Below are 21,877 nucleotides of genomic sequence, written 5' to 3'. Positions count from 1 at the left end.
CCAAAGCAGCAGCTACTCTTCCTGGGGTCCAAACACATTGGGGCACATACATTCAGTAGTGTAAAGTATTTAAGTTAAAATACTTTAAAGTAATACTTAAGTCGTTTTTTGGGGTATCTGTACTTTACTATTGACATTTTTGCCAACTTTTACTTCACTACATTCCTAAAGAAAATAATGTAATTTTTACTTCATGCATTTTGCCTGACACCCAAAAGTACATTTTGAAAATGGTCCAATTCACACACTTATCAAGAGAATATCCCTGGTCATCCCTACTGCCTCTGATCTGGCAGACTCACTAAACACAAATGCTTTGGAAATTATGTCTGAGTGTTGGAGTGTGCACCTGGCTATTCGTCAATAAAAAAAAAGAAGGCAATTGTACTGTCTGGATTGCTTAATATAAGGAATTCGAAAGGGTTTATACTTTTACTTTTGATGCTTACTGTAAGTATATTTTTGCAATTCCATTTACTTTTGATACCTAAGTATATTTAAAACCAAATACTTTTAGACTTTTACTCAAGTAGTATTTTACTGGGTGACTTTCACTTTTACTTGAATAATTTTCTATTAAGGTATCTTTACTTTTACTCAAGTATGACAATTGAATACTTTTTCAACCACGGCTTACATTACATATCAAACAAAATATATATATCATATTACACCACTACATATCTACAATACAAAATGTATAATACCACCATACAACAATATTACAATGTACGTGTGTGTAGAGTGCGTGTGCATGTCTGTACCGGTTTGTGTGTCTCTCTTCACAGTCCCTGTTGTTCCATAAGGTGTATTTTTTCCTGTTTAAAAAGAACATCTGATTCTACTGCTTGTATCAGTTACCTGATGTGGAATAGAGTTCCATGTAGTCATGGCTCTATGTAGAACTGGGAACCTCCCATAGTCTGTTCTAGAGTTTTGAAGAGACCTCTGGTGGAATGTCTTGTGGGGAATGCATGGGTGTCCGAGCTGTGTGCTAGTAGTTTAAACAAACAACTCGGTACATTCAGCTTGTCAACACTTCTTACAAAAACAAGCAGTGATGAAGTCCATCTCTCTTCCAGGGCCAGCAGTGCTGCCATTTTCTGAGCCAATTGTAATTTTTCAAAGTCCCTCTGGCACCTGACCACATGACTGAACAGTAGTCCAGGTGCGACAAAACTAGGGCCTGTAGGACCTGCCTTGTTGATAGTGTTGTTATGAATGCAGAGTAGGGCTTTATTATGGACAGACTTCTCCCCATCTTAGCTACTTTTGTATCAATATGTTTTGACCATGACAGTTTACAATCCAGGGTAACTCCAAGCAGATTAATCACCTCAACTTGCTCAATTTCCACATGATTCATTACAATATTTATTTGAGGTTTAGGTTTTAGTGAATGATTTGTCCCAAATACAATGCTTTTAGTTTTTGAAATATTTAGGACTAACTTATTCCTTGCCACCCATTCTGAAACTAACTGCAGCTCTTTGTTAAGTGTTGCAGTCATTTCAGTCACTGTAGTAGCTGACATGTATAGTGTTGAGTCATCTATACATAAAGAACACCCTCTGGTTTCGCAAACCCCTCGAGGACTGAAGGGCAGTGGGGCCTGATGGATTTGTGCCGGCTGTAGTATATGTGGTAGAGATCCTCTGGGCTAGAGACAGGGTAGAGGATGATAGAGCAGGAATCTCTGTTAGCAGGTGGACGAAACGGTTGGTCAACAGGATGGGATCCCCCAAAGCCATTTCAGTTCCATTCACCAAAGAACCCTGCCTTGCACTGGACTTACGGTGTATGACGTGGCTCCACTGGGATGCAGGATTGATAACCGTGGCATCCACTAGCTCCTCATAAAGCGTCCTTGGGGGCCGGGATGGGAGGTCGGGGTAGGATGGGGAGGGCAGGTGAGATGGTAGGGGAGAGGTGACTTCACTAGGGAGGGGTCTCTGCAGGGCAGACCTGGCCAGTCAGTCAGAGAGTGGCAACGCGGTGGCGAGGCAGTGGCACGACGACCAGGCTGAGGTCAGTGCAACCTATCCAGGATACGCTAATGTCTCAATTCGCTTACTCTGGACGTCCAGCTCAGACATGTATTCCTCAATAAGCTGACAGTTTCCACACTGCAAATTTGGTTGTCAAGGAATCAGCTAAAAGTCAATCAACCCACACAGTCGTTAGAGTCAGTTAGATTGAATCACACAGTTTGTTGGATCACCACAGTCATAGACAGCAAGCCAGAACCCAAGAACAAACTAGAACCCAGCCAGTACTAGGATCCACAATAAACACAACCAAGTCACAAAACTGGCCAACATAACAACAGCAAGGAGAGAGTGGTGAATTACTCAATGAGATTAAATGATGGGGCCCATCAAAACAGCAATGTAACGGAAGCCATGTTACCAGTATGATACCCAGGAGAGAAGCACATTGGTGGGCATGTATTTTCTAGTACAGTCCGGTGGATAGCCGGGAGGGTCACGGGAGAGTCCAAAAATAGCACATTCAAGTGGAGTTCAGGTTTGGCAGTAGTCCAAAAACATCCAAGGCACCATGTCAAGTGCTGCGAGCTTTCCTCAGGCACCGTTTCGAGTAGATGTCCTGAATTTTTATTATACTGTAATGAAACAGGCAGGGAGCTGGTCTCGAACCTTCGACCTTCTAGCCCGAGGTCCGATTTCCACGCTTATAAACCCAGGGTCGTTACACTACTCCCTCCTTTCAAAGAGCGCGTCCTCGCGCTAGCTTGCGACTCTCCGTCTTACAGGAACGCGCTCACCGGCCAAGCACACGCACTGTCGTGGATGCGAGGTCCGATCACTTCTGACACCAATGTAATGAAACAGGCAGGGAGCAGGTCTCAAACCCTCGACCTTCTAGCCCGAGGTCCGGGGCGCTATCGACTGTGCCGCAAAAAGCATGCTTGTGCGGCAGGGTCGATTTCCACGCTTATAAACCCAGGGTCACTACAATACTGTAAACGAACGGTATATTTTCAGTTAAGTGTGCTAGCGCTTTGTTCAGCCCAGACCTAGTTATGGTGGGAGGAGATGAGAACTAAGCTAGAAATTTGAACCTTTCAGGTAGAAAAGATAGTTTGGTGTAGCTAGCCTTGTGGTGAGTCACCTGGGTTAGCTAAGCCTTTTGGTGAGAGCTAGCCCATTCTAGTGTGGTTAGCTAGCATCCCAGCTAGCTAGCCAAGTTAGCTAAATTCTTGCTGCGTGGGCTGACCAAGTCTCGATAGCTAGCCGTGTGACGCTAGCTACCAACAGATACTGAGAAGTAGAACATACACTGCTCAAAAAAATAAAGGGAACACTAAAATAACACATCCTAGATCTGAATGAATGAAATATTTTTATTAAATACTTTTTTCTTTACATAGTTGAATGTGCTGACAACAAAATCACACAAAAATGTATCCATGGAGGTCTGGAATTGGAGTCACACTCAAAATTAAAGTGGAAAACCACACTACAGGCTGATCCAACTTTGATGTAATGTCCTTAAAACAAGTAAAAATTAGGCTCAGTAGTGAGTGTGGCCTCCACGTGCCTGTATGACCTCCCTACAACGCCTGCGCATGCTCCTGATGAGGTGGCGGATGGTCTCCTGAGGGATCTCCTCCCAGACCTGGACTAAAGCATTTGCCAACTCCTGGACAGTCTGTGGTGCAACGTGACGTTGGTGGATGGAGCGAGACATGATGTCCCAGATGTGCTCAATTGGATTCAGGTCTGGGGAACAGGCGGGCCAGTCCATAGCATCAATGCCTTCCTCTTGCAGGAACTGCTGACACACTCAAGCCACATTTTATTTTTATTTTATTTTAAAAAAAACTTTATTTAACCAGGTAGGCTAGTTGAGAACAAGTTCTCATTTGCAACTGCGACCTGGCCAAGATAAAGCATAGCAGTGTGAGCATACAACAAAGAGTTACACATGGAGTAAACAATTAACAAGTCAATAACACAGTAGAAAACAAAGGGGGGGGTCTATATACAATGTGTGCAAAAGGCATGAGGAGGTAGGCAAATAATTACAATTTTGCAGATTAACACTGGAGTGATAAATGATCAGATGGTCATGTACAGGTAGAGATATTGGTGTGCAGAAGAGCAGAAAAGTAAATAAATAAAAACAGTATGGGGATGAGGTAGGTGAAAAGGGTGGGCTATTTACCAATAGACTATGTACAGCTGCAGCAATCGGTTAGCTGCTCAGATAGCTGATGTTTGAAGTTGGTGAGGGAGATAAAAGTCTCCAACTTCAGCGATTTTTGCAATTCGTTCCAGTCACAGGCAGCAGAGTACTGGAACGAAAGGCGGCCAAATGAGGTGTTGGCTTTAGGGATGATCAGTGAGATACACCTGCTGGAGCGCGTGCTACGGATGGGTGTTGCCATCGTGACCAGTGAGCTGAGATAAGGCGGAGCTTTACCTAGCATGGACTTGTAGATGACCTGGAGCCAGTGGGTCTGGCGACGAATATGTAGCGAGGGCCAGCCGACTAGAGCATACAAGTCGCAGTGGTGGGTGGTATAAGGTGCTTTAGTGACAAAACGGATGGCACTGTGATAGACTGCATCCAGTTTGCTGAGTAGAGTGTTGGAAGCCATTTTGTAGATGACATCGCCGAAGTCGAGGATCGGTAGGATAGTCAGTTTTACTAGGGTAAGCTTGGCGGCGTGAGTGAAGGAGGCTTTGTTGCGGAATAGAAAGCCGACTCTTGATTTGATTTTCGATTGGAGATGTTTGATATGAGTCTGGAAGGAGAGTTTGCAGTCTAGCCAGACACCTAGGTACTTATAGACGCCCACATATTCTAGGTCGGAACCATCCAGGGTGGTGATGCTAGTCGGGCATGCAGGTGCAGGCAGCGACCGGTTGAAAAGCATGCATTTGGTTTTACTAGCGTTTAAGAGCAGTTGGAGGCCACGGAAGGAGTGTTGTATGGCATTGAGGTCTAGAGGTCTAGCATTGTCTTGCATTAGGAGGAACCCAGGGCCAACCGCACCAGCATATGGTCTCACAAGGGGTCTGAGGATCTCATCTCGGTACCTAATGGCAGTCAGGCTACCTCTGGCGAGCACATGGAGGGCTGTGCGGCCACCCAACGAAATGCCACCCCACACCATGACTGACCCACGCCAAACCGGTCATGCTGGAGGATGTTGCAAGCAGCAGAACGTTCTCCACGGCGTCTCCAGACTCTGTCACGTCTGTCACATGTGCTCAGTGTGAACCTGCTTTCATCTGTGAAGAGCACAGGGCGCAGTGGCGAATTTGCCAATCTTGGTGTTCTCTGGCAAATGCCAAACGTCCTGCACGGTGTTGGGCTGTAAGCACAACCCCCACCTGTGGACGTCGAGCCCTCATATCACCCTCATGGAGTCTGTTTCTGACCGTTTGAGTAGACACATGCACATTTGTGGCCTGCTGGAGGTCATTTAGCAGGGCTCTGGCAGTGCTCCTCCTTGCACAAAGGCGGAGGTAGCGGTCCTGCTGCTGGGTTGTTGCCCTCCTACGGCCTCCTCCACGTCTCCTGATGTACTGGCCTGTCTCCTGGTAGCGCCTCCATGCTCTGGACACTACGCTGACAGACACAGCAAACCTTCTGGCCACAGCTCGCATTGATGTGCCATCCTGGATGAGCTGCACTACCTGAGCCACTTGTGTGGGTTGTAGACTCCGTCTCATGCTACCACTAGAGTGAAAGCACCGCCAGCATTCAAAAGTGACCAAAACATCAGCCAGGAAGCATAGGAACTGAGAAGTGGTCTGTGGTCACCACCTGCAGAACCACTCCTTCATTGGGGGTGTCTTGATAATTGCCTATAATTTCCACCTGTTGTCTATTCCATTTGCACAACAGCATGTGAAATGTATTGTCAATCAGTGTTGCTTCCTAAGTGGACAGTTTGATTTCACAGAAGTGTGATTGACTTGGAGTTACATTGTGTTGTTTAAGTGTTCCCTATTTGTATTATTATTATTATTTTGAGCAGTGTATATTACACTAAAACTTTCCTTTTGGTCAGTACTCAACACTATCGACTGGACCCGAGGTCCTACTTTTGGCAGTGTTAACCTCACGGTTCACCTGAGGACAGTTTAGTAGCAAGACAGGGATCTAGTGGTCAGTGTTCCGAAGCCAGACATCTCAATGGTCTTAACACCGAATCCCTGACCAAACTGCTGGTTAAAGTCTTACAGTAAGTACACATATGTTTACAAGCATATCATACCCATGCCTTCTGTTGTAATTGAGCTTTCTTTCTCTCAACTCACGCACTCACTCACTCTCGCAAACACACACACACACACACACGAGTAGAGACCAATTACCCAATCTTACGCTAGAGATCAGGCTCGGAATGTAAACTGGAACAATAACAGCGATGTGAAATCCTGATGTAAATATTTTCCATCTCCTTTCTGAAGAAGTCAATGACGGTTAACTTCACACGGTAAGAGCCTGGGGCACATTCCTAAGAGGAGGGGGGCTATTGTAATTCAGACTCAACAGATCCCACCAGCACCTTCATCCACCCAGTTTCTATGTTGACATTCAGGACTATGCAAATGGGCCAACATGTTTGAATGTTTACATTTCAATTTGAAAAAACAATCTTTCTTCCTTTGTCCAGGCAAAGAGCTGCTGTGGCAAATGGGTCAAAATAATTTATATCGGTCACTGCAAATGCTAACGCACTTGTGAGAGATATAAACAAATAAGTGAATAGCGCTATCCCTTATTTTCTGTTTTCCAAATTCCCCCTGCTTTTTGCATTTGCTTAGGAATCTTGAGGCGAAAACGTTAAGGATGGCACACATCCCAATATTATCAGAGACCAGACATTGGCAGGGTTACAGGCAATTATCAAAATGACTGAGTGTTGATAGTGGGCAAGTTTAGGTTTTCTGTTTTGGCATTAAGAGGGATGAAATCTGATGATTATCCACACTTAACAAGTGTGACCCAAAGCATGACATCATGTCAGACTGTCCCTGTCCCCCAGATCACTGCATTTGTGTACTGAGGCCCAGTCTATGGCCTAAATGAATGCCTCTCCTCTCTGCCCTCTCCTCTTTGTGGGGCACTTCCATTACCTACCACAGGAAATCAGTCTTCACCTTTGTGTCAACAAGGACATCCTTCTGAGAATACCCCCACATCACTCTCTGCCCCCTCCACCAGCCCAATTACCCTGTCAATCCCCTGCTGCTCCATCCCCCCAAGGGTCCACACCCCAGCTATAGATCACCCCCATACTGTCCCCTCTAGCCTTCTATTGCCACCCCTGTGTGAGTGACACCCCTATCCCTGGTTTATTCCTTGTTCTAGTCCCGTTATTTGTTTATTCTCTCTGGATAATTGTCTGCTCTATGTTTCATAAAAAAAAAAAAAATTCAGTCAGTTAAGAACACATTCTTATTTTCACTGCAGGCCTAGGAACAGTGGGTTAACTGCCTTGTTCAGGGTCATAAAGACCGTTTTTACCTTGTCAGCTCAGGGATTCGATCGAGTAATCTTTTGGTTACTGGCCCAACGCTCTAACCACTAGGTTACCTGCCGCCCCATTGTTGGACATAAGACTGTATGTCCTGCCGCCCCATTGTTGGACATAAGACTGTATGTTCTGCCGCCCCATTGTTGGACATAAGACTGTATGTCCTGCCGCCCCATTGTTGGACATAAGACTGTATGTCCTGCCGCCCCATTGTTGGACATAAGACTGTATGTCCTGCCGCCCCATTGTTGGACATAAGACTATGTCCTGCCGCCCCATTGTTGGACATAAGACTGTATGTCCTGCCGCCCCATTGTTGGACATAAGACTATGTCCTGCCACCCCATTGTTGGACATGAGGCTGTAAAAACACCAGCAAATCAGCTCCAAGGGATTTTAATTTTGGAAATCTGTTCCCAAGTATTCCCATGTGTAATAGAGAACCATGCGATCGTATATAAATGTAACTAAGGTTTGACATTTGTATGTTTTTGTAAAATATTAAATCTGTTTGGGCTTCTTGCCATCAATTTGCAGTCTACAAATGATTTGTAATTATGTTCTGGCCCCCTGACCATTCATTCAAGAAAACAATCGGCCCGTACCTGAATCTAATTGACGATCCCGGCTTTACATCTCTCCAAAACAGTAACAACAACTATCCTTATAGTTTGGTAAGAGGATCAATTGATTTACTATCTTGTTGTATCTATTACAGTATCATGCACCCAACAAGAATGGGAAGTTGTATGACCCACATTGATAAAAACACAATCAATTCACTTTGTTAGTACAACAATACACAATATATAATAATAGGACATGTGCTGTATCCCCTCAGTGAGATGTTATAAGGATGGATGACCTGACACCTTAAACTCTTTATATAAATGACTCACAGCGTATCAGACACCTGAGTCTTTTATCGCGCTAATAAGTAGACATCACCGGTCCTTCAACAGGCACCTAGAGCTGCTAACGCCACACTTCGGACATGACGGTGACCGCCGAGCTCATCTCTATGACGGCTCTGACGTGTCACCATTAGTCACCTGTATGGGTACAGGGGGGACAGAGTCAGTGTCACCATCATGACATAATTTATTAGGTGTAGTCAGGGCACAGTCACAAACCCCTTAGAGTAGCAGCTGGCCAGCATGCACACAATATTTGGTTCTGGGTGCAGAGACTACTGTATCACCAACACAGATCCTGCAGCTAGAATTATGAAGCTGTTATCGTGGCAGTTCACTCACCAGTACAAAGGAGGCTCTTGAACATACTGATTATGGGCATGGTAAACACTGGGGGCTGGGGCTCGGGTGGGGCTGCAGCTTGGTTGTGATGCGGTGAGGTGGCCTGTGGGGGGCTTGTGGCGTGTCGTGCTGTGCAGCTAGCAGGGGCCTGTCTGCTGACTAATTCTAGCCGTTAATTTCACATTTCAGCGTCCCCGCCTGTCATCAGGGCTCTTATCAAAAATACATACCAGACCATAATCACACTACGACTGGCTGCCAACATACCTCAGGAGGCACATGAACACGGATGAAAGATGGGGGGCAGAGAGAGGGAGACATAAGAAAGTGGGACAAAGAGAAGGGATAGGTTGAAAAAGAGAAGTAGGTTTTCAACAGCCGTATTTGAACTTATTTGACACAATAAAGACAAAATGCTTTCTTTTGAAACGCTGCTCTCTCAGCACACAGACACTTACAGTTCTGCTGCGGCATGTGCTGCAGACACAAACACGAGCACAATTGTCCCCATTATGTACAACTGTCCTGAGAAGGTGACTGTGAGCCCCTAGGTGATGACTACTGGGTCAGGGTGTCACCCAGTAACAGTTCTGGACCACTCACGACTGGTGGTGTTACTCAACAATAACTGATCTGTGTGCCTTTTACAGATGATGTCCTCTGCAGTCTGAACAGTGAAGGACACAGGACCAGTCTGAGCAATGACTGTAGCAGGAACCCACTTGGGTCTTTTGAGGTAGTTCCTAGCTTAGACAGTTTCTCCAGGATTGAAAGCTCTGTCCTTTGCTCTCAGTTCACAACATTTGACTTGACTCACCTGTTAACGTTGTACTGTCTCCTTTGCGTTCAGAAATTTGAGTAGGTCAAAACTTGTGCATAGCTCTCTCTCTTCATGAGTAGCAGGAAGCTGTTCAAGCATTGGTGCAGTGTCCCTTGATCCTGAGACACTTTTAAGGCATGTTTCATGAAGATGGATATTATGGTGCTGAACTGATGTGCTATAGCCCATTCACCGGTAGGAATGTGGCCATTTCTTGGGACACTAGCTGCGGTCCATTTGGAGCAGGAGTGGCGATCTGAACCCGAATAAACACTTCCTTGGGACACTAGCTGCGGTCCATTTGGAGTAGGAGTGGCGATCTGAACCGAATAAACACTTCCTTGGGACACTAGCTGCGGTCCATTTGGAGTAGGAGTGGCGATCTGAACCCGAATAAACACTTCCTTGGGACACTAGCTGCGGTCCATTTGGAGTAGGAGTGGCGATCTGAACCCGAATAAACACTTCCTTGGGACACTAGCTGCTGTCCATTTGGAGTAGGAGTGGTGATCTGAACCCGAATAAACACTTCCTTGGGACACTAGCTGCGGTCCATTTGGAGTAGGAGTGGCGATCTGAACCCGAATAAACATTTCCTTGGGACGCTAGCTGCGGTCCATTTGGAGTAGGAGTGGCGATCTGAACCCGAATAAACACTTCCTTAGGACACTAGCTCCGGTCCATTTGGAGTAGGAGTGGCGATCTGAACCGAATAAACACTTCCTTGTGACACTAGCTGCGGTCCATTTGGAGTAGGAGTGGCGATCTGAACCCGAATAAACACTTCCTTGGGACACTAGCTGCGGTCCATTTGGAGTAGGAGTGGCGATCTGAACCGAATAAACACTTCCTTGGGACACTAGCTGCGGTCCATTTGGAGTAGGAGTGGCGATCTGAACTGAAATAAACACTTCCCCCAGCTTCTCGATTGTCTTCTCTGCAGTAGTAGACTTCATGATGGCAATCTCTGGCCACCTGCTATGAGCATAGACAACCATGAGAAACATTCTGTATTTGAATGGACCTGCTAAGTGGACATGTATGCATTGCCACACCTCCCCCAGCCAATCCCACAGATGAAGAAGTGCAAGTTGAAGTACGTTGCAAACCTTCTGAGATGAGGAACACGTTTTTTGCTTCTCCTCAATGCTTCCATCCAATCCAGGCCACCAGAAGTAGCTTTGTGTGATTTCCTTCATGCAAACCATTTCACATTGACCTGAGTGTCCCCAGCAAAGATGGAATGATAACTCTCCTCCCCCACAGCAGACAACCAGACTGTACTGACAGCTCAGTTCTCCTGGAGAGGTAAGGTTTCAGTTCCGGAGCATCCCCTACAGCTTTACCTTTGATGATGTCCACCACTTCAGATAACACCGGGCTGTTTCTGGTGTTTCTCCATACTTCTGTTGAAATGACTGGTGCGTTTTCCACATCCACCACCATAAGCATGGATCTATTTCACCACAACAGTCCAAGAAGTACATAGGAACTGGCTAAATACCAGGAATTGCTGCCACTGAACAACTGACAGCTATCATTTTCCAAGTACTTTTGCACATGCAGACTGACAGACACAAATTAACTGGATGTTTTTGTGCATGTCTTATACAATTACAGTCAATGCATCTCCAAACAGGAAATTTGCTGTGATGCCTATTGTGCTGTGAAGTGTTTTAGAGACTATCCTGCTGATGTGCACGTGGTCCAATCATATGTATATGCTCCTTTAATGCCTAAATTACCTTTTGGGATTTTTTAGGTTAATATTTAGGATCAATAATTATCATACAATATCATTCACCATTTCACGTGTTATATGTAAAAATCTAAACAAATGTTTATTGGTCCACACATATATTTAGCAGATGTTGTTGCGGGTGTAGCGAAATTCTTGCGTTCCTGGCTCCATGCCATATAAGATGTCATATATCTGGACAATCACTATCGCCCCAGCCCCTCTACAGTAGTTATCAACACTTTTTCTGTCAAATAAAGGATGTTTTGTTATTTCATCCGAACCGACCAAACTGCAACACGGGGCATTCATTTTCTCCTTGTGTTTGGCTGGCGGATCCACGTGAGGGGCAGCAGGGAGCCGAGAGAGCGTACTGTTGCCAGTAGCCAATCAGCGAGAAGCATTTCTTTAGCACTATAAAAGCCACCGTGCTTTCATAGTGCACAGTATTCACACAGTTGGTTCAAGTGAACAATTGAGAAGTTGTTGTGTTTTAAACGAATATAAGCGATTACTTTTGCTTCATCAGAGACATTATTGAACAATTTGGATTTAGCATCGTCTTGAAAACTGAACAAGGAATTAGTCAAAATGCGTCTGATACAGAACATGTCAACCATCGCGGAGTTTGCGACCCCAGAGTGTCCGTCTAACCGGACCATCAAAATAGCGGTGATTGGGGGCAGCGGAGTTGGCAAAACAGGTAAATCGACAAAATCAGTTCAACTAAATGTTGACAACTGTATTTTAGTAACTGATGTTATAAATGCATAGGCTACATGATGATTAACTTATGGTCTTCTATTCCAGCTCTGGTAGTAAGATTCCTGACAAGGCGCTTTATTGGCGACTATGAGAGAAACGCAGGAAACCTTTATTCAAGAGAGGTCCAAGTGGACGGAGAGCAGGCAGCCATCCAAGTCCAGGACACGCCGGGTGTTGATGTAAGTTCACTATTTGCTTTTTGCTACGTTTCCAAATGCGCTCGAGACCACTGCGTTTGAGTGCCCACAGACCAACATTTATTTAGGCTAGTCCACCAGAGCCTCTGATCAATGTGAGGTTTTCTGAATGAATAAATCAGTATCTACTGTAGTCACAAAACCATAGTAGGCTATGTGAAGTTTGCGCTTTCTGTTCAGAGTTCTTCCCTCCCTGCTCTGGGCACTGGTCCAAACCCACAGTTTTTGTTCTTACTAAAAGTACAGAGTTTTTTTTTAATAGTCTGGCCTTCTAATTTCCCATTCAGAGAATGTCTGAGCCAGGGATAAATGATACCCCACTTCTGTCTCCTCAATCACCATCACCCTGTTCCCCTTTACTCACTCAGGAGGAGAGAGTAGAGGCAGGAGAGGAGTAACATTTCAGCCCACTGGTTGACTAGACTACAGCAATCAATTTATTAAAACATACCTGTTGCATAATGATGGGAACATATTTGGTCTGGCATGAATTTAAACCACTTAGCTATGAGGCTGTCCAGGTTGGATTTTATGAAGTTAATTCATGTATTTTTAAACACGGTTCTAAATGAGTTCCAATGTAACAGTTCTCTAATCATGATCTCCATGTTCTCCTCAGGTGACATGCAACGGCCTCAGCCTCCCTGATCATGTGAGCTGCTCCATCCAATGGGCAGATGCTGTGGTGTTGGTCTACTCTGTGACAGACCGCCATAGCTTCGACCTGATTGGCCAGTTGCACCAGCTGGTGGCCCGCGCGGGCGGGGCCAACGTGCCTCCTGTCATCCTGCTGGCCAATAAGGCAGACCTGCTGCACATGAGGCGGGTGGATGCCGAACAGGGCCCCTTGCTGGCGGCGGCGCTGGGCTGCTCCTTCTACGAGGTGTCAGCCAGCGAGGACTACAGCCAGGTGCATGGGGCCTTCCACAGGCTGTGCTGCCACATGGCCAAGCAGCAGCCCCAAGCCTCCCTGTCCTCCCACACCACAACTGGAGCAGCAGAAAAGAAGGGACGCTCACCCCTCATCCCCAGGCCCAAGTCCCCCAACATGCAGGACCTGAAGAGGCGCTTCAAGCAGGCTCTGTCGGCTAAAGTCAGGACGGTCACCTCTGTGTGAGAAGTACTTGGCTTCGTCTACTACACAACATGGTCCAGAGTGGCTACAGAAAATACATTGAATGAGGAGAAATGAGGACAGAAGATTCCTGTCTCGTTTGAGGACTCAATCCTGTATGGATAGAGCAGCCTGACCTGCGACGAGCAGCAGAGACAAAATGGAGGCTCAAGTTTGACCTCTGACCGAGGTCACGACCTGTGGGGTGAAACTGTTCACTGAGTCTGCAGACGTCTGCTATGAGGGACAGCAGCTGGGCGGTGTTGGTATGTCAGTCCACCAGAAGGGACAGAGGAGCTGAATGAAGCCCAGACACACTCCAGATTGTGTGAACACTGACATCATCTCCTGGTAACAAAAGCCTTGACGGACACTGCAGAGTATTTTTAGCTGGCGGCAATTTACAGTTAAAAAAAACCTCAGGCTGCCACTGCATGGCAATGCTAAAAGACACTGACATTGTCAGACAAGCCATGCACTTGAGTCAGAGTGCGTTCACTGTTCAGTTTCTCATCTGTCAAACTCCTGTTCCCCAGTGCATTCCTTGTACAACAGCCAAAACCATCATTCTGCACATCATGGTAGTGAACTATGAGTGGAAGGCAGGATCACTGTGGGGCAGCAGGGTATGGGGCTGGGTGGGATGTTGTGGTTATTTGTAATGCACTTTAAGAAAACCAAATGGTTAACTTATTTGTCATACTTTTGAAAATAAAATGATTGCATTCATGATGACTCTTGTCTTATAACCTCATGAGTAAAATACAAACAACTTATACGAGCCAGGTATGACCCATGTATTATAGGTTGGGCTGTGTGTAGACATTATCTACAATGAAGCATACTATACCACACCAGTTCAGGCTTGTCCTCAGAGGTGCTGTTCCTCAACCTGGGTGGTGTGACCAATGACACCACAATGCTATTACAGTTATGTGAAGGTTCCTGTCACTAGTGAGGTTCACAGTTCATGCTGATTTGATCTGGGGTCTACTGTCCTATGATTGAGAATATCAGGCTCCAGTCAACATGAAACACCCATCTGAACATGAAGAAAAAAGAAGCTTCAGGGCAGTTAGTGACATGGAGATGTGTAAAACTCAACTGTTGACCCCTGTTGGACAGACCGTGGCCTGTCATTACCACAGAGGCCCTCCACCATAGCTCTCTCTCTCTGAGAACCCGATGTAGTGGTTTAATTCTGTACTGTGCCAGAATATTGAAAACCAGCAAGACGCCTCACATTACTTCTCTCACCTGTAATGAGCTCACACATTGTATAGGACAGTCAGAACAACTAACACAATTGTTTCATTTCACTCCATGTATTCAGATTTAATTCAAACAACTCGATTTGAATGTCATTGCTTTAAGTTGAACTTCAAGACAGAATCAAGTTTACATTCAGTACAGTTTGGAATAAGTCCATGAACACTTAATTACCTTAATGTGATTTAGGGCGTACAAGGGATGGGATACAGATCTTACTAAACATTTAGGAATGCCTTTGAAAAAGCCTAAATAGATCCTCTTTCTATCATCTAGTCTTATGTCTGGTCTGCTCTGCTCACACACCAATGACTCCAATCCATTACCAAACCACAAAACCTCAATGGAGCATCTAATTTCTCCTCTCCAGAAAGCGGTACGTGTCGGTGGAGAGTGTGTGGTCCTTGTTCTGTGCTCACACACCGATGTCTGGCACCAGTCTTTGGGTGGTGAAGAGCAGCTCAGGGACATCTGTAGGTCTCAGCAGTCTGGTGGAGAGGACCAGCACCTGGGACAGAGAGCAGATAGACATGGAGAATCCGACTAGCTCGTTGCTAAATCAGCAACGGAGAAAGACAACAGTTGGTTGTGTTCAGACAACTGGAGTAGACTATCTACTTATTTAAAGCAGATCCTGAATGTGAACGGAAGCATTTCACTAAGGTCTACAGGTGTATTTGGCGCATGTGACTAATACAATTTGATTTAATTTGACCCCATAGAAATCATTCATATGTGTTTAGATAAAGATGAGTTTGTTGTGCCTTGCATCCACATTCAGTATATGACCCAATGACTCAGTTCATACATTAGACAAACCCAGGCTATTCACTATTTATGTTTCATTAGTCCAAACAAAACCATTTTCTGACTGCTTTTAAATCTATTAATAACCAAGTCCTTAGAAGATCTATATGTTCCTGGAAGCCAGACTTTATCAGAACACTACTAGCTGCAGACAGACAGATCGAGCAGGCTGAATGGGTTGGGGTTAGAGTGCGTGTTGAGGTCAGAGAGTGTGTGGGCCACTGGCTGCAGGATGAGGGTCCTACAGTAAGAGCCTCTCTCTTTCTTCTGTTGTTCTGATTAGAGATGTATTCATGACATCAGCCTTTGATGCTGCTCAGGCCTTTCATTAACACAGCTAGCCAGGGATTAGACTGTACTGCAGTACACTGGCTTACAGTTCATTAACCATGTACACACAGCGTACAATACACACGGATGTTTAGCGTGTGGTTGAGTCAGAGTGTGTTGTAGCAGACACACAATACACACGGATGTTTAGCGTGTGGTTGAGTAAGAGTGTGTTGTAGCAGACACACATTACACAATCAGATGCATTACCACATCACACACAAAGAATGTACACGTGTGTATATAACATTAGTTCCTTTCTGCACTATCCATTGTCTGTCACCTGAGAATATGTCTCAGTGTGTGTGCGTGCGTGCGTGCGTGCGAGAGAGTGATATAATATATAGCTACTCTTGACTTTCTTCAACTCAGCACCCAGATTTTTGTGGTCGTCCCCTCCCTGTGTTTTATCCTCAGGCTCCTCTTTTGATGTCACTCAGACAGATGACAAACCCTCGCAAAGCCATCACAGTGTGTTATGTAATGCCACCGAGCCATAACCTGGAAAGCTGTAGCCTAAAAAACACATTCATACCACAGCAGCGAAGGCTGCACCTGGCCTCTCGTATCTCCTCTGATTTATTTACACCTCATCTCGCTCTCCAAATCCCCCCTCTTTGCGCTGTTTGTTCGATGCAAGCTCTGCCGGGTGAGTCGAGAGCAAGCGGCCGTGGTCTCTCACCTGTGTGCCCGGCTTGTGGGCGGAGACTACCTCGCGGATCAGGCGGAGCTCAGAGGGGGTGACTCCTCCCACCAGGAAGAGAAAGAGCAGGGCGTGGTCGCTGGGGTGTGGACGGCTCACCTAGGGAGGGGTTAGGGATTGGGATAAAAATTAGCTCATGTAATTTCATTGCCACAAGTTAACCATATCATAATTAAAGTTTATGCTATGGTTTGTGAGCTGAAACTCTAAAAAGAATCTGTGGAGCCAGATTACAGTTCAGCATAAACTGACTCTCTGTCTCTCCCTATGTCTCTCTCCCCTGCTGTCCTTCAGTCTCTCCCCTCTCTGGTCTGAGTCACTGCCCAGCTGGAGTGCAGTGGTCAGAGTGGACTATTCAGCATGAAGGCTTTAAACAACACTCATTCCAGACACACACACAGATTTGTACATGAGTGTGAGTCAGGGGGTCTGGTGTGCCAGCTATGTCTGATTGGTTGGCCTACGGGTAATGGCTGTGTTCTATTGGCTGGGGAGCGACGCCGAGATCACAACTACAGCCTTTGAATAATAACCGTACAATCAAAGCTGCAGGTGGGCGGGACTGGTCCGGGATGGCCAGACATGTGCATCAGGACTGTCTGCCTGGGCTGGCGCAACATGTGTCTTACAATAGGTAGCCTTTATCTGTCAGAGTGTGTGTGTTTGTGTATGTGTGCGCGTGCATGTGTGTGTGTTTACATTGATCAATATGCACAAGTGTGTGGATGTCAGACTGAACATGTGTGTGTGTTTACATTGATCAATATGCACAAGTGTGTGGATGTCAGACTGAACATGTGTGTGTGTTTACATTGATCAATATGCACAAGTGTGTGGATGTCAGACTGAACATGTGTGTGTGTTTACATTGATCAATATGCACAAGTGTGTGGATGTCAGACTGAACATGTGTGCAATGTAGTAGGTCAAATGGGTACGGGTCTTTGTGCTCATTTGTATTCATATTACATACAGTATGTACTGTATGAGTGCATTAGCTATACCTGCACACACACAAAACAGCAGACCAGCATCTACATGTGCATCCTTAAAGAGATATGAACACCCACCCCCCATCTGGCAACACAAACCCACTGCAACCCACACCAACCAAGTGTAAGGTACATGTGTATGAGTGAGTGAGGGGATGGGAGAGGAGTGGAGGGAGGAAGAGAAACACAGTAACACACCTACGCCTAGACAGACAGACACACACTAAAGAACTACAGATGGGGTCTTTTGAGAGTTGTTCCCTAGACAGTGAAGACAGGGAGCTAGACAGTGAAGACAGGGAGCTAGACAGTGAAGACAGGGAGCTAGACAGTGAGCTAGACAGTGAAGACATGGAGCTAGACAGTGAAGACAGGGAGCTAGACAGTGAAGACAGGGAGCTAGACAGTGAAGACAGGGAGCTAGACAGTGAAGACAGGGAGCTAGACAGTGAAGACAGGGAGCTAGACAGTGAAGACAGGGAGCTAGACAGTGAAGACAGGGAGCTAGACAGTGAAGACAGGGAGCTAGACAGTGAATCAGGGAGCTAGACAGTGAAGACAGGGAGCTAGACAGTGAAGACAGGGAGCTAGACAGTGAAGACAGGGAGCTAGTCAGTGAAGACAGGGAGCTAGACAGTAAAGACAGGGAGCTAGACAGTGAAGACAGGGAGCTAGACAGTGAAGACATGGAGCTAGACAGTGAAGACAGGGAGCTAGACAGTGAAGACAGGGAGCTAGACAGTGAAGACAGGGAGCTAGACAGTGAAGACAGGGAGCTAGACAGTGAAGACAGGGAGCTAGTCAGTGAAGACAGGGAGCTAGACAGTGAAGACAGGGAGCTAGACAGTGAAGACAGGGAGCTAGACAGTGAAGACAGGGAGCTAGACAGTGAAGACAGGGAGCTAGACAGTGAAGACAGGGAGCTAGACAGTGAAGGTATATTGTGGTACAGACTAAAGGGTGTAACCATGTGTTTTATGGTTAAAGGTTATACTGTGCCGTGGTCAGTGAGATTTATATGGGTGATTTACTGTATGGAGGGTGTGTATAGTTTTACTAGAGGTTTTATGGTTCAGAGAAAGTAACCTTTAATATTACCCTTTCATAAATAACCCTCTCACGAGGGTGTGTGTCATCTGCGTGTGTGTGTGGTTGGTTCAGTCTCTCACCTTCATGAACATACTGAAGCCAGTCTTGAGCATGTCGGTGAGGCCTCCAGACATGTGTTCTATGTCGGGAGACTCAGGTCTGTCTGGGTGGAAGATCTCCTCCAGAACCTGTCTGAGGAACGGACGGTACATCGCCTGGAGAACACACAGGAACACAGAGGAACAGGGCCAGTCAAAACATATTCTACAAATATCACTAGTTACCAGTCTCTTTGTGCTTTGTCCTATTTTGTACTTGTGAGTTATGCCATAGTGACAACAAAGTGGAGGGTGAGCCATATATAACACAGGGATTATATAATGAGTGGGAGTGTGTATTACATCTCTGTGCTAGGTATGTATCTGGGTGAGTAGTGTCTGTCTGGGTTATTGGAATAAAGTTTGTGTTTGAAGAACCCTTAACAGTGGTGTGATCCTCTAGTCCCCTCCATCACTGGATGAATGAGAGATGGTGTGATGTGAATAACTATGAAGCAGAGTTAGAAACAGCTCATCTCTGTAGGGCAGGCCTCTTATTGAGAAGGTCCATGCAGATGAGACGAGGGTATTGAGTTGTTTATAAGGGCGTTATTGTTGCTGGGGATGAAAATAGCTTTGTTTTCAGTTATGAGCCAGTGTGTTGTGGAGGGTATTGTTGAAAACAAGTGTTTGTATGATAAGTGTTTATGTGTGTGTGGGTGTGCTGATGATTTCGTTTTAAATTGCCTTGTTATTGTGTGATTAGTCTACCGTGGTGATTATTGTGAGGCGCATATACTGATTGCAGCCAAGTATTAGTCAGCCAGGCAGACTGTTAGCTAGGTGAATATGGATGGATAGTCAACGTGACATGACCCAACCTGCTCTAAAAAATACCCCACCTTTCCAGACAGGCACGACATTCCCATAAACCCTGGCAGAACACTACACCTCTACAGATACACACCCAGGAGGTGTACATTTCCCAAGCTGCATATGTCATCACTCCCCCTCTAACACACACATACACACACAGTCACCAACCCTTCTTAGCCATTTGGCTAATATATTTATTCTGTACTCATTCTATCCTTTCACACTAAAAGCACTGTGACTTTAACACACTACTGTATTCAGTTTAAAAGTTCTACCTTAGAGTGCTGAGCATGAAGGAGAGGGCACCTTGAAAATACTATTAGAAATAAAGTTATCAATGTTCACATTCTGAAGGTTATAAAGAAAACAGTAATATTTTCCAATTGCACTTGACAAACTCCATACAACGTTATTGTGTGTAGAGAGACAGAGACAACAGAAAGAAAGAGTGAAAGAGAGCAAGAAATAAAGAGAGGAATTCGCTGACTGAAGGTTTAATCTGACCAGCTACCCGGGCCTATAAAGCAGTCCATTTTTAGGTTACAAGGTAAACCAGATTATTTTATGTGCGAGAAGTTCATATCCCGAGTTAACAATGCAGCCACAGTTAAGGTTTGGCAGAGCTTTATGAGAATTCTCGAAATAGCAGAGTGCTCAGAAGGGTCTGGAGCTAAGTTCCCTCTAAAATGCACCGGTACAGAGCGCAGTAGCCGAGACTGCCGGGCAGAACTATCAGCCCACAGAGAGATGCAAGAGATTTCACTTGCTTGGCAATGTCAACATATGTTTCCCATGCCAATATAGCCCTTGAATTGAATTAACCATGAATGAACCAAACCATTCCTAGTCGATCGCCAGACATTTCTATAAAAAACCCAACAATAAGCCTAGTTTTCTTTCTATTAGTCTCGGTCTGTTGAAAGTAGGTTCACCCGATTCAGCTGCACTGTGTGCCGAGTAGGCGAACTGTTGCCATTTTGAACCATTTCAAAATGGTTCAAAATGGAGGGCCCAGAGAGCAAGTGCACTACAGGCCTACAACTGTCCAATCGTATGGCTCAGATTACCGTGTCTGCAGTACTTTAGCAGGCATAAGAAATCTACAGCGTAAGATTTCAAAACGTTTAAATCCATGACTAGAGAGTGTCAACGAATACATTAAAAAGCTTCTGTTTTTATGAGTGGTGCCTAATTCTGACCATCAGAAGCAGGCATCATCAACCCATTAAAATAAAAAGCTAATTATTCACATGTATGCTCACTCAGCTGTGCCTCACAAGTAATACAACAACGGTGTGATCAAATATACACTACATCAAATGTTTTAATATAATTATAAAAAAATGGCCTGAACAACAATGCATTGGCATGGCAATTCAAGCAAAGCCAAAATGCAGCGATAATGTATTGGGCCTATAATGTACTGCACAAACCTCATTGCTACAGTTTGCAGTGGTGACCCATCATTCAGGGCAGGTGAGACAGACCTGTTTTGAGCCCCACCTGTCTGTTACTTGAACTCTGTGAAGTATTTATTTGGGCTGCAATTTCTGAGGCTGGTAACTCTAATAAACGTATCCTCTGTTGAGAGAATGCAATGAGTGTGCAAAGTTGTCATCTAGGCAAAGGGTGGCTACTTTGAAGAATCTCAAATATAAAATATATTTAGATTTGTTTAATACTTTTTGTGTGTTATTTCACAGTTTTGATGTCTTCACTATTATTCTACAATGTAGAAACAAGTAAAAATGAAGAAAAACCCTTGAATGAGTAGGTGTGTCCAAACGTTTGACTGGTACTGTATATTTATATATATTTTGTTGTTGCCTGTTTTGCAGGTTATTTTGGCATTAATACATGTCACATATCAGTTTGCAAACACACTGTGTTAATAAAGCCGCATAAGGCAGCTCCAAAATGCAGGTGTTTCAGCCTAGCTCAGTGCTTTCTGTGGTGGTGCGGCCTCCAGCGGAAAATATGGAGCGTAGGGGTTGGTAATGTTCTCTAGTTGCGCTTTGATTGGTTCAGTGTTCTGTTACTCACACTACGTCACTGCAAACTCTACAGGGAGAGCTAAAAGAATTCAAGCCCCTTGGGTGCTGCCATAGAGTTACATTAGAAGTTCCCATCCAAGAAGGCTCAAGGTCATTGGCCACAGATAAAATGACGTCAAATCACGTTATATCTACTGTAGCTTTGACTGGACTGATCATGTCAACATCATCCTTTCAAAATCTTAGCTAGCAAGCTAGACAAGCAGTCATCATCATGAATCAAGTTGACAATCTACTAGCAAATCCTTTTCAATCCTTGTCATATTAATAAAAATTAGAGATAAAAAGTATCGGTGCTCATTGGCCATGA

General features: G+C 45.1%; 2 protein-coding genes across 2 annotated transcripts in view; one reads left to right on the top strand and one right to left on the bottom strand.

The window, feature by feature from the left end:
* Window positions 1-11,770: 11,770 nt before the first annotated feature.
* Window positions 11,771-14,144, top strand: LOC109901588 (ras-like protein family member 11B). The gene is made up of 3 exons (XM_020497587.2): window positions 11,771-12,036; window positions 12,144-12,277; window positions 12,915-14,144. The coding sequence occupies exons 1-3, from the start codon at window positions 11,925-11,927 to the stop codon at window positions 13,410-13,412; spliced, it is 744 nt and encodes a 247-aa protein (XP_020353176.1). The 5' UTR covers window positions 11,771-11,924; the 3' UTR covers window positions 13,413-14,144.
* Window positions 14,145-14,718: 574 nt separating this feature from the next.
* Window positions 14,719-21,877, bottom strand: part of LOC109903006 (sec1 family domain-containing protein 2) — a 221,786-nt gene continuing 214,627 nt past the window's right edge. Inside the window, exons 7-9 of the mRNA XM_031785822.1 lie at window positions 18,680-18,814; window positions 16,498-16,617; window positions 14,719-15,186 (exon numbers count right to left, since the gene is read on the bottom strand). Coding sequence (XP_031641682.1) covers window positions 15,094-15,186; window positions 16,498-16,617; window positions 18,680-18,814 — 348 coding nt within the window. The 3' untranslated portion in view covers window positions 14,719-15,093. The remainder of the gene's footprint in view (window positions 15,187-16,497; window positions 16,618-18,679; window positions 18,815-21,877) is intronic.

This window comes from Oncorhynchus kisutch, linkage group LG13 (genome assembly GCF_002021735.2).
Source record: "Oncorhynchus kisutch isolate 150728-3 linkage group LG13, Okis_V2, whole genome shotgun sequence".
NCBI lineage: Eukaryota > Metazoa > Chordata > Actinopteri > Salmoniformes > Salmonidae > Oncorhynchus > Oncorhynchus kisutch.
Note: the sequence above shows the minus strand (reverse complement) of the source record. Positions and strands in the feature narration are given on the sequence as shown.